General features: G+C 42.9%; 1 protein-coding gene across 5 annotated transcripts in view; it reads right to left on the bottom strand.

Annotated features, from left to right (window-relative positions):
- The window catches only part of TSPAN32 (tetraspanin 32), a 77,767-nt gene extending 70,322 nt beyond the window's left edge, over positions 1–7,445 (bottom strand). For all 5 annotated transcript variants that reach the window (XR_006282073.1, XM_038405291.2, XM_043516571.1 and 2 more), the window contains exons 1-2: positions 7,298–7,445; positions 1,763–1,877 (exon numbers count right to left, since the gene is read on the bottom strand). Coding sequence is in view for 4 of the 5 variants with exons in the window: in XM_038405291.2 (XP_038261219.1) it covers positions 1,763–1,877; positions 7,298–7,363 (181 nt within the window). In the remaining variant the exon portion in view is untranslated. The remainder of the gene's footprint in view (positions 1–1,762; positions 1,878–7,297) is intronic.
- Between the last annotated feature and the right edge of the window lie 9,053 nt (positions 7,446–16,498).

Raw genomic sequence — 16,498 nt, 5'->3', positions numbered from 1 at the left:
AGTGGCCAATCCCAGGTGCTTCAGAGGGAATGAACAGAACAGGCAACTGTGTGATCCATCCCCTGTTGTCCACTCCCAACTTCTGCAAGTCAGAGGCTAGAGACACCCAGAGCATCGAGTTGCATCCCTGACCATCTTGGGTAATGGAAGTAATCTTGGTAAATTGAGTTAATCTTTTTATTAAAAGTTTCTAATACTAAAATGACAAGAAAAACCAGAAAAATGCCCTCTCTCTGGGCTTGTTTGTATGAACACTTAGTTTGTGGCAATCTGGGGTGTAAATCTACCCAGTACTAGCCTGGTATTGGCCACTGTCAGAAGACAGGATACTGGGCTAGATGGATCTGTGTTCTGACACAATATGGCCATTCTTATGCTGTGCACTTAAAAGCTTTGATCTACGCCACTTTGAAATGGGATAGATCATAGTGCACTAGGAAACTTTTAGTGCACAGCAACAGGATCCACACGGACACTTAGTGCGCAGCAGATTAGTATGGGGTAAGTTTATATCCCAGTTTGCCATGAACTATGTGTTCATATCGATAAGCTCTCTGTGTGGAGAGAAGAATAATCGGAGTTAAACTACTGCAGTATAAAGGAGTCTGCATGCTCATATTGGATGTGGCCGTAATATAGATCATGGAAGACCCTTGCTTTGAAGGGTACAGTACAGACACAAAATAAGGGGTAGTCTCTGCCCCAAAGACCTTACAATCTAAGGCCCTGCTCCCACAAACTCTTGCCTATATGCTTAATTTTATGCACGAGTCGTTCTATTGACTTCAATGTGACTATTTTCGTATGTGAAGCTAAGCACATGCTTAAGTGCATTGCTAGATCAGGGTCTAAAAATGTACAAGATACAAAGGGATTGGATTGCAGGAGAATGCAAGAGACTTTCAACTTATCCAGTGTTCATCTTTATGACTAACTTGTCCCACCACACCAAGTTTATAAACTTTTGCACAGTGTTGTCGAACCCGCCCTTTGCTCCCACAGTTCCAGCAGAACCACATGCCCTGGAAACATGCCAGACCACTTTGTTATTTTTGCCAGAAGATCACAAGTCCCCTTTACAATTATCTCTGTGCTCAGATAAAAATCCTACTGAATCACAGAGTGCTGAACAGGAGCACGTGTTCCAGTACCCACTATCAGGAGCTTACGCATTGCTAATCTTGTGCAACAGTCGCCTCCTATTTCCTGGCCAGAGCAGAGGTCTAGCTGATACCCAATGGGAGAGTTCAGGGAATGCACTGAGGCTGAAAGCTCTTCAACCCAGAGCTCACATCTTACTTTCTGTTCACCTATGTTCCCCCTTCTATCCCACACAAATATAAATGTCCAAAATTTTAAAGGGCCCCATGGCTTGTGTCTTATAATGTGCTCCTTTCTGTTGTCCTACCCAGCCTCTCACTTCCACTGTGAGCTCTTCTTAAGCTCCTCCCATACCTTTGGACCTACTTATAGAATATTTATAACCTTCCCTGCGTTGTCTGTAATAGATGAAGCATGGGGGACAACAGTGGACTCAGCAGTGCTGAAGCCCAATGAACAGTGTTCCCCCACCAAAGGGCCAAGCAAGTGTTTCTCATACAGAAAAGAGGTACCTTGCCTCTGTAGTGGCCACACTACACACCTAATTGGGATCCCACTTCATGTCTCTGAATTTCCTTTCACTGCATCCTAATTTTACATAGTTTCAAAGATGCTGGCCCTCACAGGACATCTCAGTTGGACTAAAAAATGCGGCACTTACCTACGTTGTGGAAGATTCTATAGGGGTTAGCCTCAGGGGAGACCCCACTGATTACACTGAAGTGAGCCCCATAGCGGGTGATAATGGTCAGTATGGTGACTGCCAGCCCCAGCAGCTGAAAAACAGAGATTTTACTGAGGAAGGAAAGTAGCAAGTGCAGGATTCCCAAAAAAACTACTGCAGAACTTATGAAATGCTATCAGGTATACTCAGATACTTCAATCCATGCCTGAAGAAAAACAATCTGTTCCCTGAGAGAGTTAGTTTACAGTATATACCTAAAAGTCACATGTGAAGGGAACCCCTGGGCAGTTTAATAATCTCTTTGGACAGTGCTGTATAATTACTGCATATAAAACCACTCACTCAATCCCTTGGACTCTGCTATCAGAGGAAATTGTAATCATTGGGAAAAACCAGAGGAATCATATTTTCACAGACATCCCTTTCAATGTATTTACATTGATATCCAAATACTACAGGAATTGGTGCAAATTCTGACGTCTGTGCATGAGAGGGATGTTATTAACTTCAAGAATGGTCCTGGGTCAGATTGCATTCTCTGCTCCGGCTCTTGAACAATTTGTAGTGTTTTCTGCGGAGTGGAGGATAGCTTAGGTTTATTGTGATCTCTGCTAAGGAAAAGGTAGTGTAAATAGATGAGTCTTGCACTGTGCTTTAAGGCTTTGTCTGCACTTGCCTTTTTTTCTCTAAAATTTCCCAGTGTTGCTGTCATTTCAGCTCCATCAATGATAGTGCTACTGTAGATGACACACTGAGTGACTACCAACGTTTTAACCACTGTGTTGTCTAACCTGCTCAGAGCCTGTTAGATGGTGGCTGCAGGGCTGGCCTTACCATGAGGCGAACTGAGACGGCTGCCTCAGGTGCCAGAGTACAGGGGGAGGGTCGGGGGGGGGGAGGGCGCCACTAGGACCCAGAGTGTAGAAAATTGTGTCTGCTGCTGGTGCATATGTATTCTTGCTGCTCTAGATGCACAGAGATGGTGGAGTGCTGTGCTGGAGGAAGGAGGGCACAAGAGACATAACAGGCAGGCAGGAGAAAAAGTGAGAGGGAATAACAGAAAGCAGCAGGAGCTGCAGGGAGAGAGAAGAGGAGGAGCCTCTTATGTACCTCTCTGGCACCCTCAGGAGCCTGGTCTGATTAACACCAGCTTCTCAAGGAGCTTACTGTTTCCTGCTGCTTCCCTGAATCCACTTGAGGAGAAAAGGCAGTCAGCTGAAGTAATAGGAGCCAGTTAGGCCCTTAAGACACTGATATCTTCCCTCACTCAGGCCCTGCTACCAGGCTGCTTATTTGTCCCCTTCAACTGAGTGTTGAGAGCCACTATCGCTGGCACAGACCAGCAGTCATGAGTGAAAGAAGAAAACGCCCTTCTGGGGCAGCATTCAGAAAAAGAAAGCAAGCAAATGAAGCTTTTCTATCTAAGCTGGAAGAAGCTCTCCTGAGATACATAGACACAAATGTCCACGGTGAGCTTTCCGACCTCAGTGAGGATGTGAGTGGTGAGGAGATGCCTGATCTTCCAGTTAGTCAGAATGCAGGTGACCTGGCAGATACTACAGCATCCATATCTCCACCTTAAATTGATGTAACCATGCACATTCCTGAAGAAAAGTGTAGATCAGAGAAGAGTGTGGTGGAGGCACAAGAAACAGCTGCTGCTGAGTTTAGTTCCTTAAGTCTAGATGATCCAAGACTGTGGACCCACTTGAGCAGTAGCCTGAGGGACTTCCTTGTACTGCATGGGTCACAGCAAGTGAAAAACTTCATGTTCCCCAAAGACAATGAAAATAGAAGTTTCCATCCAACACATTACTGGCGTGAAATCTCCAATGGTGACAAAGTGGAGAGGCCATGGCTTATGTACTGAAAAACCCAGAATGCTGCATACTGTTTTTGTTGCAAACTCTTCCAGTCTAATATTCCAGCCACATTGGGTTCTATAGGAACAAAGGAATGGAAAAATCTGGCTAGAAATCTGGCATGCCAGGAGAAGGCAGCAAGTCACCAGAGAGCATTCCAAAGGTGGAAAGAGCTTGAGATGAGACTAAGGTTAAAGGCCACCATAGATGATCAGCATCAAGAGAAGATTGCATCAGAGTCTCTTTACTGGCAAAATGTTCTGAAAAGGCTCATTGCCATTGTGAGAATGGTTGCTACCCAAAACCTAGCACTGCTGGCACTTCAGATCAGCTGTATGTGCCAGACAATGGAAACTTCCTTAAAATTGTGGAGCTGATGGCTGAGTTTGATGCTGTACTCTAGCATCTAAGAAGAGTCACCTCCCAAGAAATGTACACACACCACTACCTTGGAAAAACAATTCAAAATGAGATCATAAAGTTACTGGCAACAAAAGTCAAACAGAAGATTGTGGCAGGTCTGAAGTCAGCAAGATATTACTATGTTATTCTAGACTGCACATCTGACAGCCATATGGAACAAATGGCTTTAATGGTGCATTTTGTAACAACGACAGAACCTAGTAAAAATGTCCCTGCAACGGTGACTGTCAAAGAGCATTTTCTAGAATTTATTTACATTGATGATACTACAGGAGCTGATATGACAATGTGCTTCTTAAAAAGCTGGAAGATACAGGAATTGCGATAGCTTACTTGAGAGGTCAGGGTTATAATAATGGTGCCAACATAAGAGGAAAGAACAGAGGAGTGCAGACATGGATCCGAGAGTTAAACTCTCAAGCTTCTTTTGTCCCATGCAGTTCTCATTCATTGAACTTGATGGTTAGGTCAGTGATGGAGCATCAGCTCCTAGTGAGGCTGCTGAATTTTTTAATGTAATTCAAAGCATCTATGTATTTTTCTCTGCAGGAAGAAGGCAGAACTGAGACCTTTCAAAGTTTTGGCCCAAGCGAGGGGGCATGGGGGCGTCATTTGAGCTCCCCGCCTCAGGTGCCAAAATGTTGTGGGCCGGCCCTGGGTGGCTGTCTGAGCTATGCTGGTGCTCCCACCATTGCTACCAAGAGTAGAGCTGAAATAGGCATAGCAACAGTGGGGAAATTTAAAATAAAACAAAACCCTAGTGTAGCAAACCTGAAAGAGGCAAGATATGAGTTCATCCTGATCTCCTGAGATGGGGTCCTCTACGTTCAGGCTTCCCTCAGAATGCCTCCTCTCCAGGTTCAATGAACTTTGTTTTGGGAGGCATCAACAACTGCATTACATGCATACAAAATCTTTAGAATCTGCAATATTTTCCAAATTCACAAGGAGAAGAATCCTCCACTTATAAAAGGACATCCTGGAAACTCAAACTCTACAGTGGAGAATCAGAAGTAACCATGTATGTGTTAAACATTGCACTTAACTATTCTTCTAAGTGTAATCTTATTACCTATTCAGATGATGACCAACAGATTTTTCCTAAGAAGTATATTTTGGTAGATTAAATACACTGTGAGCCTAAGAACCCCTTAATGCCAACTGGTAAAGGGTTCACTCTTCTATAACAACAACTTAGCAATCCTGACACACTCATTACATTTAGTACACTACTTTCTAGTATTTATCTGGAAAGAACATCATGCAAGGTCTTTAATAAAAGCTTATGTCATACTGATCCTCAATCATTGTGAGATGTATGTAGAGATGATAAAGAGTGGTGTATAAATACTGAAAATATGTTTTAAAATCTGTGTCCAAGGCAGAGCTGATAAACAGGTTTTGGAGACACAAACAACAGTAGCTGGTTCCATAAGAGACTACCTTGTCTAATATCCTGGGACCAACATGGTACTACAACACTGCAAAAAGACACCAGAAACTAAACTGAACCATAGAGGGTCATCCTGACTCTGGGGAGGAAACAATGGATTTTGGGGGACTATAAGAAGAAGGCAAAAGGCAGTACACTTTGCATTCATGAAAGAGAGATCCCAGCCACATTGCTTGGAGATGCTGGGAGATTGCTTTAGGTGAGATAAACTACTTTAGTCAAGGGTTTAGTCTGTTAAGTTTAGACTCTAAGAAGTGTGTTACACTTTTTGTTTAATATGTAACCATTTCTGTTTCCATTATTACCCTTACTCGTTATCTTTTAAATCTTAATCTTTGATAATAAACTCATGACTATTTTCACTAGAAATCTATCTCAGTGCTGTGATGTTACAGAAGAGTTGATCCTCAGCTGAATCGAACAAGCTAGTGTGCACACTGTCCCCTTGGCTAGCAAACATGGTATTTCTGTTAGTGTTCACTAGTTAAGGGCTGGACGCTGCAGGAGTATTCCAAGGACTCAGGGGTTGAAGTGTACTTATTACTAACCTGCACAGAGACAGCAAGGCCTGCAAGGCAGTGCTTGGGTTGATAGAAGCTGGTGATTTCAGGGAGCTGAGCTATGTCAGGAACAGACTGATTCACACTAAGGGCAGGTAGCAGTGAGGTGCCTCACAACTCTGGTGCCATTAGGGAGTGCCACATATACAGTAGCAGTTTCGCCCAATTTCAATACAATAGAACTTAAAACACTTATACATAAACAGTAAAAGGTTTGGTCCAGCTTCATTCAGCTCAGACTTCCAGCAGAAATACCAATCTAAACAAATCCTCATGGCCTCACTATTGATGCATGTTATTGTCTGTATCCATATGTAAAGAATGCAAATAAACTAAACTTGAGCTAAGCACCTCCCCCTTCAACAGATTTGAGTGCAATTCTACCTTGAATAAGTCGTATACTTCATAAGCACAATGGCAGCCTCTCTCTGAAGGGAGAACAATGTACTGCAATTAGAGCTAGTCAACTAAGTTTTGAATTTTACATTTTTTTCAATGAAATTTTCCCCATGTTTCCCCCCCTCCAGTCTTTTCAACCAACTACAGAGCTATATTCACTTAAATATTCACTTGTTTTCCCCCCTCTCTCTCTCTTTTTTTTTTTTCTCAAGGGGAGCAAATTGTAGTGCAGTTTTCCCAGAACTCCTTGGAAGAGTTCACCAAATTTCCTCACATTTGCTTCTCCACAGCCACTCAACCAGAACTACAGAGTTTGTAGTACAGAGTCAGAAGATTCCAAAAGTTACATTCCATCCAATAGCTGTATCAGTAGACAGGCTTCTGTCAGACTACAAAGATGCTCTAGCTTATCCAATACATTTAAAACCACACGCACCTCAAGAAATTGTTCATCCAAGAGCAGTAAAAACAATTTTTAAAAAGAGAAGCATGAGAAGATATCCCTGTCCTCATCTTAAAACTACCATGTCTGATGGCAGCAACAAATTTCTTACTTAAAGGCTAGCTCAGAATTGTGAAAGAGTTGCATTACGGTGACACTTGAGAAACCAAAAGCTTATCGGTGACAGAAGGCAATGCTGGGGGGTAGCGATAACAGTTCAGGATGCAGTAATTCATACAGTTTGCTTCTTTCACCCTAGACTTTCTCTGTCCTAAAACTGAAATGAGAGAAACAACTTTTACAGTTCCTTTTTAAGAAAGAATTTTAAGGTGGTCAGTTTACTTATCCCAGGTTTCCACTTCTGGTTGTTACCATGACAAAGAGGCTGGTCACTAGCAGCTGGCATTTGGTGGTCCTGACCCAGTGTCTCCGTCCCATGTTATCCTCTTCTCACTCAGTACAGACAGTCAGTCCCTGGAGAACAGTGCTTCAGCTAAGCTGGGGCAGCTCACAGGAGAAGCTGTCAGTAGTGCATCTTGGGAAATGTAGTTCTACTACAAGTTGACACATCTCCCCCAAAATGGATTATTATTAATAGCACTTTTCATCCAAGGCTCTCCATGTTTATAACAGTTTTATCATTAGCTATGAATATGAGAGCTTGAAATGAATCTTTTAAAAAAAAATCATGAGATTTTAAAGTCAAATTTGTTGAAATACTTATAAAAATGGTGATTGAAATTTGTCATTGACATTTAATGACATACAGTGCTTTGGTAAATTAAAATTTTCAATAGCTATTTTTATAATGTTTTTGGTAAAAATAAGTCACCAGGAAAAGGAAAATTTTGAAAAAATAAAGTTTCACAAAAAGCTTTGGCGTTTTTGAAAAAAAAAATCCATTAATTGAAGAAAATCATTTTGTATGAAAAATGTCAGCCTGCTCTGGATAACAAGATATTACTTCCCTTGCCCCAAAAATACAATCCTCTCTGACTCAAGAACCTATTAACATCCAGATTTCTGGATGAGAGAGAAAAACATTTAAGAGCAATTCTATTCTGAGAAGTGACTGTGTAAAAGTGGTATCGTCTCATGCAAAAGACCTTTTGTCTGTGTATACAGAGTAATATCTGGTTATCTTAGTATCTAATGCAAGTTGACTACTTTCTTTTACTCACATTAGTGCTGCAGACCCATACACAGCTAGGAAAGAACGAGCTGGGTTCTAATCCTTTTTGTGCATTGTCTGGAATTTGGTAAACAATTTTGTAATCAGTTGCACCTGTGCAAACCCTCAGAAGGCAATGGATGTTGCAGAGGTGTCACTGGAAACAGAATATGGAAAAAAAAACAATTATCCACGTATGTCTGAGGGTAGAATTTGAACTCCAGAACCTTTATTGCTGCTGATGATATGGGAGAAGGAAAGAATCCAGGTTGACTCTCAGACCTGTGGTTGTGTTTGCAGGGCTGGCGGAAATAAACAATATCTTTCTAATTGAAAACAGAGCACACTTGATATGGAAATTAGAGACAAACATGGACTCCCCGCTACACACTTCCATCTTCACAGAGTTACCTCTCAGTAGTGCTGCACTTCAAACAGTAAATCCAAGTTTATATTTTCCCTAGCAAATCATAATGAACCGTAAGGACAATCTAGATGGAGTGTGACACCAAAAGAGGATGGAATCAAAGCATTCAGAATGAAATTCACTCATGTGAAGAGAGTCTGAACAGGAATCCTCTTTACTGATTAACATAGACATTCACAATAATCCTTCGCTTCAGGACCAGATTGATGGAAGAGAAGGGAATGTAACAAATATAAAAATCAATGTCTTCCTTTTCTACTCATTAGTTTTACAGGTAGCACAATATCTACATCGGCTGGTAAGGCTGAAAAGGACAGAGAGGAGGAAGCAAAATAGGGAAAGAATAGAAACCACATGATACAAAGAGAAAGAACATCAAAGAGAAAACAGATTGTACAATGATTGCACGGGAAAACAACGTGATGTTACACCATCTCAAGTGCAGCAGTATTTAGTAAAGTGAAAGCTTTCTTGTGGGTTTGCAACCAGGAAATCTTGGTAAATTTAATTCAAATCTTGCATCACCGTTTGTGAGAAAGATTGAGATCTTTAGAGAAAAAAAAGAAAAGGAGTACTGGTGGCACCTTAGAGACTAACAAATTTATTAGAGCATAAGCTTTCGTGAGCTACAGCTCACTTCATCGGATGCATTTGGTGGAAAAAACTTTTTTCCAAATGCATCCGATGAAGTGAGCTGTAGCTCACGAAAGCTTATGCTCTAATAAATTTGTTAGTCTCTAAGGTGCCACCAGTACTCCTTTTCTTTTTGCGAATACAGACTAACACGGCTGCTACTCTGAAACCAGAGAAAAAAAATAAATTGGAGGAAATATGGGCATTCCCTAGATCAGAAGACATTCCTACCACAGCGGTTGCAAGAGGAAGGACAGTCCAGTGGTCAGGCCACTAAACTGAGACGTGGGAGATTGAGTTTAAATCTCTGCTTTGGGCAAGTCACTTGATTTCTCTGTGCCTCATTCCCTATCTATAAAATGGGGATGACACTTCCCCACCAGCAGCGGGGTGAGGATAGATACATTAAGATTGCCTGGTGCTCAGATACAATGCTAGTGGAGGCCAGATAAGTAGAATTGTACAAGTTTTCGGTTTCCTGGCAATTCTGGTTTTGGGTTGAACTGCAAACAAATTTTTTTTGAAATTTATGTTGATCCAAAGAGCAAAAAAAATTGTTTCAGTTTGAATGAAATATTTTGTTTTGACCAAATCAAAAATGTTTCCTTTTGATTATGACCATTTAAAAAACATTTTTAAAATAAAATTAATTTTGAAACAAAGTTGTTTTGAACTGAAAAACCAAAACAGTTCATTTCAAATTTTTTGAAATAAAATGTATTGATTTCCCCCCCTTTTTTATTTTTAATTTCTCCCCCCTCCCCGCCAAAACAGTTTGGCGACGTTGACATCAATTTGTGGAACGTTTAGATATCACCAAATTGCATTTTTTTGCTGAAGAGCTTTGGCTGGAAAATTTTCCCCAACTCTACATATAGCAACTTACAAGATGGAAAAGATTAAGGCAAGATGTGGGTGGTACCCAAATTTAATTTTTTACTGATATTGATTCCTTTTAGTATTGTAGGGCCAAAAGAGAGAGTGTTTTATTCCAGGTTTCAGAGTAGCAGCCATGTTAGTCTGTAAATTCGCAAAAAGAAAAGGAGTACTTGTGGCACCTTAGAGACTAACAAATTTATTTGAGTGTGAAGTGAGCTGTAGCTCACGAAAGCTTATGCTCAAATAAATTTGTTAGTCTCTAAGGTGCCACAAGTACTCCTTTTCTTTTTGTTTTATTCCAATTCCTTCTTGTACATTCTCAAAAGAAATGGCTATTATGATACAACCCCTGCAAAGCCACTGAAGGCAGTTAAACAGATGTCTCTGAGGGCATAACTGGAAGACTTAGTTGCACACAGGTGTAATCTAGCCAGCAGAAGTTTGATTGCAGGTGACAATTAATAAGAAGGATAGAACCCAGTCTGATTGCCACATCCCAAATTGAATTTACAGGCACGGCAGCTAGAGATTAACACATAATGAAATATTTAATGCAGAATAATATGCAGAGACAATAAGGGACCGCACAACCCCATCTTTACACGTTGCATCCGACGAAGTGGGTATTCACCCACGAAAGCTTATGCTCCAATACATCTGTTAGTCTACAAGGTACCACAGGACTCTGCCGCACGGCTACCCCTCTGATACATCTTTACACAGTAACTTTTCAAACCAATTGCACTTTACATGGTAATGAATGTTAGTATTATTCTTTTTAAAAAAGAAAATCCTCTGCTTTTCCTATCTATCCATTAGTTTCCTTCTGTAACCAAAATTCCATAATACATATTAAGTACAGAAAGAGAAAACCAGCAGCAAATTCACATTGCCCACTAGAGGTCCTCACAGGCTAGGAGAATGGGTTGGCATTCTGAAGTAACCAAGGTTTCAAGTTCACTTCTTGACACAGAACTTGCTTGCTTTCCTCCATTATCCGCAGACACTGCTTTTATCTACAAGACATTTCCGAGGCCCTGTCTATCCTATGGCAATTTCTCAAAGCTTTCCCACCATTGCTAACACTGGTTCAGCTCTACTGGTGTTATTAACGCTGGGAGCCCTAATATAGAGAGAGGTTTGCTGGCTGCCACCACAGTTCTGTGCAGCATTTCAATTACAAGATGACAGGGTGGTAAAAATGCTAGAAACCAATGAAGCTTTGTCTTCATTAGGGCTGCCGTGGGGCCACTGCAGCTGAATAATTGGTAGCGTTGGTAGGAATTTTTCCTCAAATATCCTAGTGTAGACAAGGCCTTTGTGTTGCAGATGGGCAGGTGAGAAGAGGCATTAGATTGCTATTATCTTACACTAGGTCACTATGAAACAGCATTTTACTGCAACTGCGCTTAGTTCTGTATGGGGATTCCCCACAATAGCTTGTTTTTGGGAAAGCCTGCCCAACAATAGCTTTTGGGGGCTGCCCTGTCCTAAGAAAGGCTTTTCTTTTGGGGAAAGAGGTGGAGAGTCTCCTGCAATAGCATCTATACTCTATCTACCACACAAGATTTTTTGTTCAAAAGCTTACTGTAAGTTTCCTTTTCTTTTCCCCTGCCCCATCCCACAGCAGTGGGGAAAGTCCTGACCCATCTGATTCTTTCACCTAATCTCACAGGGGAAGAGTATACAGGCCAGTATAGAAATCATACAACTTATTTGAAGACTCCTTATCTGTGGTTTACCCAGCCAGCAGCTCACGTTGTCTCTCTGTGGAAGTCCTGCAAGTGGCAGCATCCCGGGTTAGGAAGCGACACTGCACCTGCATCCTCTCAGGGTCTTTAACAAATGAGCCTGAGATGCTCACCTGCCAAAAGACACATGTCAAAGTTAAAAAATACAGACAATTGGGCAGGCTGCTTGTAGAGCAGTGATTTTAATATATTATATAAAAATAATCCATTTAAACTGGTGGTGTCCCTTTAGAGGAGAGGAAAAAAGTCAAAATCCTGTGTGAAAATCTTACCTTCTATTGTCACAGACCCCCTACAATTACTGTAACTGGAAGAGATGGGGGGGGAGTATACCCTTGTATACTCTGTCATCTGCTATTTTTAATCTTTACTTTCTGCATTTGAGAGCATTTTGTAGATAGTTAGTTTCACCGTTTCCTCTATGTAGACAATTGACTCCAAATCCTGTATGCATTCTGCATGGACAGATCCTTGATCTCGACTCTAGTGGGGCTCTTGCACAAGATAGTTTGCAGATATTTGCCCTTATTCACATCCCCCTGTCCACTAGATTTTCTCACAAGACAGCAAGGGAGAGAGACACTTTCTTACAGGACAGAAAAAATTGGTTGTTTCCCCTGGATTTTGGCTTGCAGAAAGGAAGCCAAAGGCAGAATCTTCCTTTCCCACCAGAGGGAAAGGAAAACAGGAGGTAGAAGGCTCTGCTTCTTTGGGGAGCCAGGGAAAATCATCAGGGGAACAGATCTTCCTGTAGAAGGGAAGCAGAGAGGAGAATCCCAGTTGGACATTTTTCTTGTCTCATCAGGTTCCCAGGCTGCTCTACCTATTGGTGGGAAAGGCTCAGAGATCCATGAACTCCACTGTCAAGAACTGCTATCAAGTACTCCTGCTTCATATTCTCTCACCAGATATATTCTCATTGCACCAGTTAGTAAAGCAGAAGCTGAGCTTCTCTAAGCCTAGGAAAGGGAAAAGGAACTTTTCCTCGGCATTTAACAGAGGAGGAGCAGCAGCACTCCGACTTTCCCCCCTTAATTAACCTCTGTTCAGTATCTCTACCTTGCAAGGTGATGACAAGTCACAAGCCACTGTGAGGTTACTGGCTTAGCATTTCTAGCCTGCTGGATTCACTTCAAGGGAGAGGCCAGCTTGTGTGCTCATTCCATCAGCAACTGTGGCTTGCTGGGAGGATACCAAAGCACAAGCTGTTGTGATGTTAATGGCTCATCTCATCTAACTTGCTAAACTGAAGTCAAGGGACAGCCAGGGACTCATCAGCAAGCTAAAGGTGATGTCAAGGTATAGGATTTTGTGATGCTGCTGATTCAACAGTTTTAGCTTACAGATCCTGTGTGAAGGACCAGAGTTGAGAGCTCCCTGACTCAGACCCCTCCAGTTTACTGGGCTTCATGGGGTTTATTACCTCCCTAGGAACCCAGAAGCCCTGGGGTTCAAGGCTCAGGTTCTATGCTGGGAAGCAAAGGTTAATGGCAAGGAGTGGAAATAGCTGGAACTCACTAGCCCCCAAGGAAGCCAGCCTGGAGCACACAAAATAACAAGGAAGACATGATCAGCTGCCTGGTAAGCTAACAACTCTGAGGAAGATTGCCTGCAAAGGGGCTCTTTCTGGAATAAATGTGAGTTTTGTTTATTTTAAGTCATAGGGAAAAGAGTTTGGTACTTTTGTTTCTCCAGCCTTGGAGAGAAATGAGAGAAATCTGCTTTAAACCCTAGAGAAAAATGAAGACTGGATTAACTATGAAATGAGGGGATTTGTGCACTTTTCTTTCTCTGATTCTGGATACGGAAGCTTAGAGTTGTTGATTTAAAATATATAAATTCTAAAGAGAAAATCCTTTTTGTTTAATTTTCCCCTCTGGCTTGCTGGGGTTCTTGTTTTGGTTGAAGTATTTTCAGAATGAGATGGTTTGATTTTTCATGCTGAAATTACTTTCTTTTGAAAAAAAATTATTTTGCATTATATGTCATAAGATCACAAAAAATAAAAAAGTTGAGATGTTTCAATTGAACCCAAACTATTTTTTTTTTTTTTAGTTTTCCTTGGACGAATTTCAAAATCTTCAGTTTTCATTCCAAATTTGGACTGAAGCCAAAGTTTTGAAATCTTTTGTGAAATGGAACTTCTGACCTCCCATAGTAAAGGGATGGGGGAGGGCTAATCCTGCCAGGTTTAGAAACTAATAAAAACTGTTACCATCAACTGGCTGATTGGTGGCCTATATGAGTTTAGTTGAGGGTTTCAGTTCAGCTCCTGTAAAAGGGCTTTAGGGGATTGAGATGAGATATGACGCCTTTCATTGCTACCAGATCAATTTCAGCAAAACAGAAGGCATGAACACTTGAACATATACCTTCCTAGCTTGTCTACAGTAAATAGTACTTTAACTTCTATTCAAAATGCTGTGTTCAGTTATAACCATGCACAGTCATAATCTGTCCTTAGAGTTTTGATTAAAAAGTCTGGAGTTGCCCTTTTTAGAAAGACAGTAACAAGCACCTTAAGGAACTTCAGCTGAATATCTAGCTAAAATACACAGACATATGCACACACCTATTATACCTTATACTAAATAAAGTATTGTTCCTGTTATCCATCTTGTATACCCTATCACCAAATAAAGTGATACAGTCCAACTGTGCAATGAAATCATAATGAAAATCCCAAGACAGAGATTTTCAAAGCAGAGCAGTTTTCAAACTTTTTTTCTGGCGACCCAGTTGAAGAAACTTGTTGATGCCCATGACCCAACGGAACTAGAGATGAGGGGTTTGGGGCGTTGGAGGCGGCTATAGGCTGGGGCAGGGAGTTGGGGTGCGGGAGAGGGGCAGGGCTCTGGGCTGAGGGTGCAGTCTCAGGGGTGGGGCCGGGGATGTGCGGAAGGAAGTCAGGGCTCTGGGATGGGGTTGGGGATGAGGAGTTTGGGGTGCAAGAGGGGAGTCCAGGTTTCAGGGGGGGCTCAGAGCTGAGGCAGTGGATTGGGGCATGGGGTTGGGGCACAGGGTTACCTTTGGCAGCTCCCAGTCAGCGGCGCAGCCGGGGTGCAGAGGCAGGCTTCCTGCCTGTCCTGGTACTGCAGACCGCACTGCACCCCAGAAGTGCCCAGCAGCAGGTCTAGCTCCTAGGTGGAGGCATGCAAGTGGCTCCATGTGGCTCTCGCCCACAGTCACAGCCCTCCGTTCCCGGCCAATGGAAGTGCGATGTTGGTGCTCGGGCAGAGGCAGCGCACAGAGCCCCGTGGCCCCCCGCCTAGGAGCCAGACCTGCTGCTGGCCGTTTCCAGGGCGCAGCACGGTGTCAGAACAGGTAAGAACTAGCCTGCCTTAGCCGGGCAGCACCACCAACGGGACTTTTAACGGCCCGGTCGGCGGTGCTGATCAGAGCTGCCGTGACCCAGTGCCTTACATTCCACAATCCAGTCATGGGTCACGACCCATAATGACCCACGACCAAAAACCACAGTACTAGAGAAGGCTTGAAATAACGAGTGACTATTTTGTTCACTATATCAGTATGTTTCTGTAACCTTAGCTTATTTTAGGTGTGTTTGGGTCTGAAATGAGTGATGTCCTTTATAACCAGAGGTAGTTAAGAATTCAAGCATTCAATTGATTATGGTATGATGGTTTCCCATAACACATTGCACAGCAGATGTGAAGAGGTAGTGTGTTACTGGATTTGTGCATGGTGATTTAACACATTTCTAACCTGGTCTCTCTTATCACCTGACCTAGCTCACATGGGAATAGTATCCTGAAAATGCTACAGCATTTCTGCTCAGTCACACAGACTACCCCAGACACCCAGACCTGTCCTCCACTCCTGTCAGCAGCTTCAAGGTCTCAGTCCTTATCTTTAAGATGCTCCATGGCCTTGGATCAAGGTATCTAAAAGATCAACTAAAGCTCTGGGATAAAGACCATGATCAACACCTTTGCTCCTGTGGCACAATGGAATTTTCTACCATAAGGTAAAACTCACATGCAGGAGACAGAGCTTTCTCAGGGGCTGGCTCAAGACTGTGGAATGAACTCCCCCAGGAACTAAGGTCCATCATTAACCCTACCACCTTCCACTCCAAATACCAGGTGCACTTCCTTTGACCTGCCTTCTCTAAGAAACATAGTAACATGTGTTTGTGTATTATACAATATCAAAAAACAAAACACCTGACACAATTCTCCCACTGGGGAGAGGATGAGAACACACACAAGACAGATGTTAGCCACATTGCTTAATGCACAACTGGAAGATGCTTAGATACTATAGTGATGAACATGATATAAGAACCTACATAGAACAGATCGGGGTCTCAAACATGCGGGGTTATTTTCTGCAGCCTGCCAGCTCCCCATGGTCCCCCCGCCCCGCCCCCCCAGCATTTACGTAGAGCGACTCCAGCCCGGCATGCACCAGGGGCAGGGCAGGCTTCCTGCCTGCCTGCCTGCCCTGCCCCTGCGCCACTCCAGGAAGTGGCCGGGACCTGGGGGCGGGGGGGGGGGGGGCACAGGGCTCTGTGTATTGCCCTGGCTGCTGCTCCAGGTACCTTTCAGGGAAGGGGTTGGAATGGGGGCAGGGGTGGGAAGAGGCAGGGCAGGGGCGGGGCCTCATGGAAGGGTGCAGTAGGGGCGAGGGGGTGGGGGGTGGTCAGTGGTGCAGCCCTCAGGCCAATGTACTAGTCCTCATGTGGCCCT

The sequence above is a fragment of the Dermochelys coriacea genome, chromosome 6 (assembly GCF_009764565.3).
Source record: "Dermochelys coriacea isolate rDerCor1 chromosome 6, rDerCor1.pri.v4, whole genome shotgun sequence".
NCBI lineage: Eukaryota > Metazoa > Chordata > Testudines > Dermochelyidae > Dermochelys > Dermochelys coriacea.
Note: the sequence above shows the minus strand (reverse complement) of the source record. Positions and strands in the feature narration are given on the sequence as shown.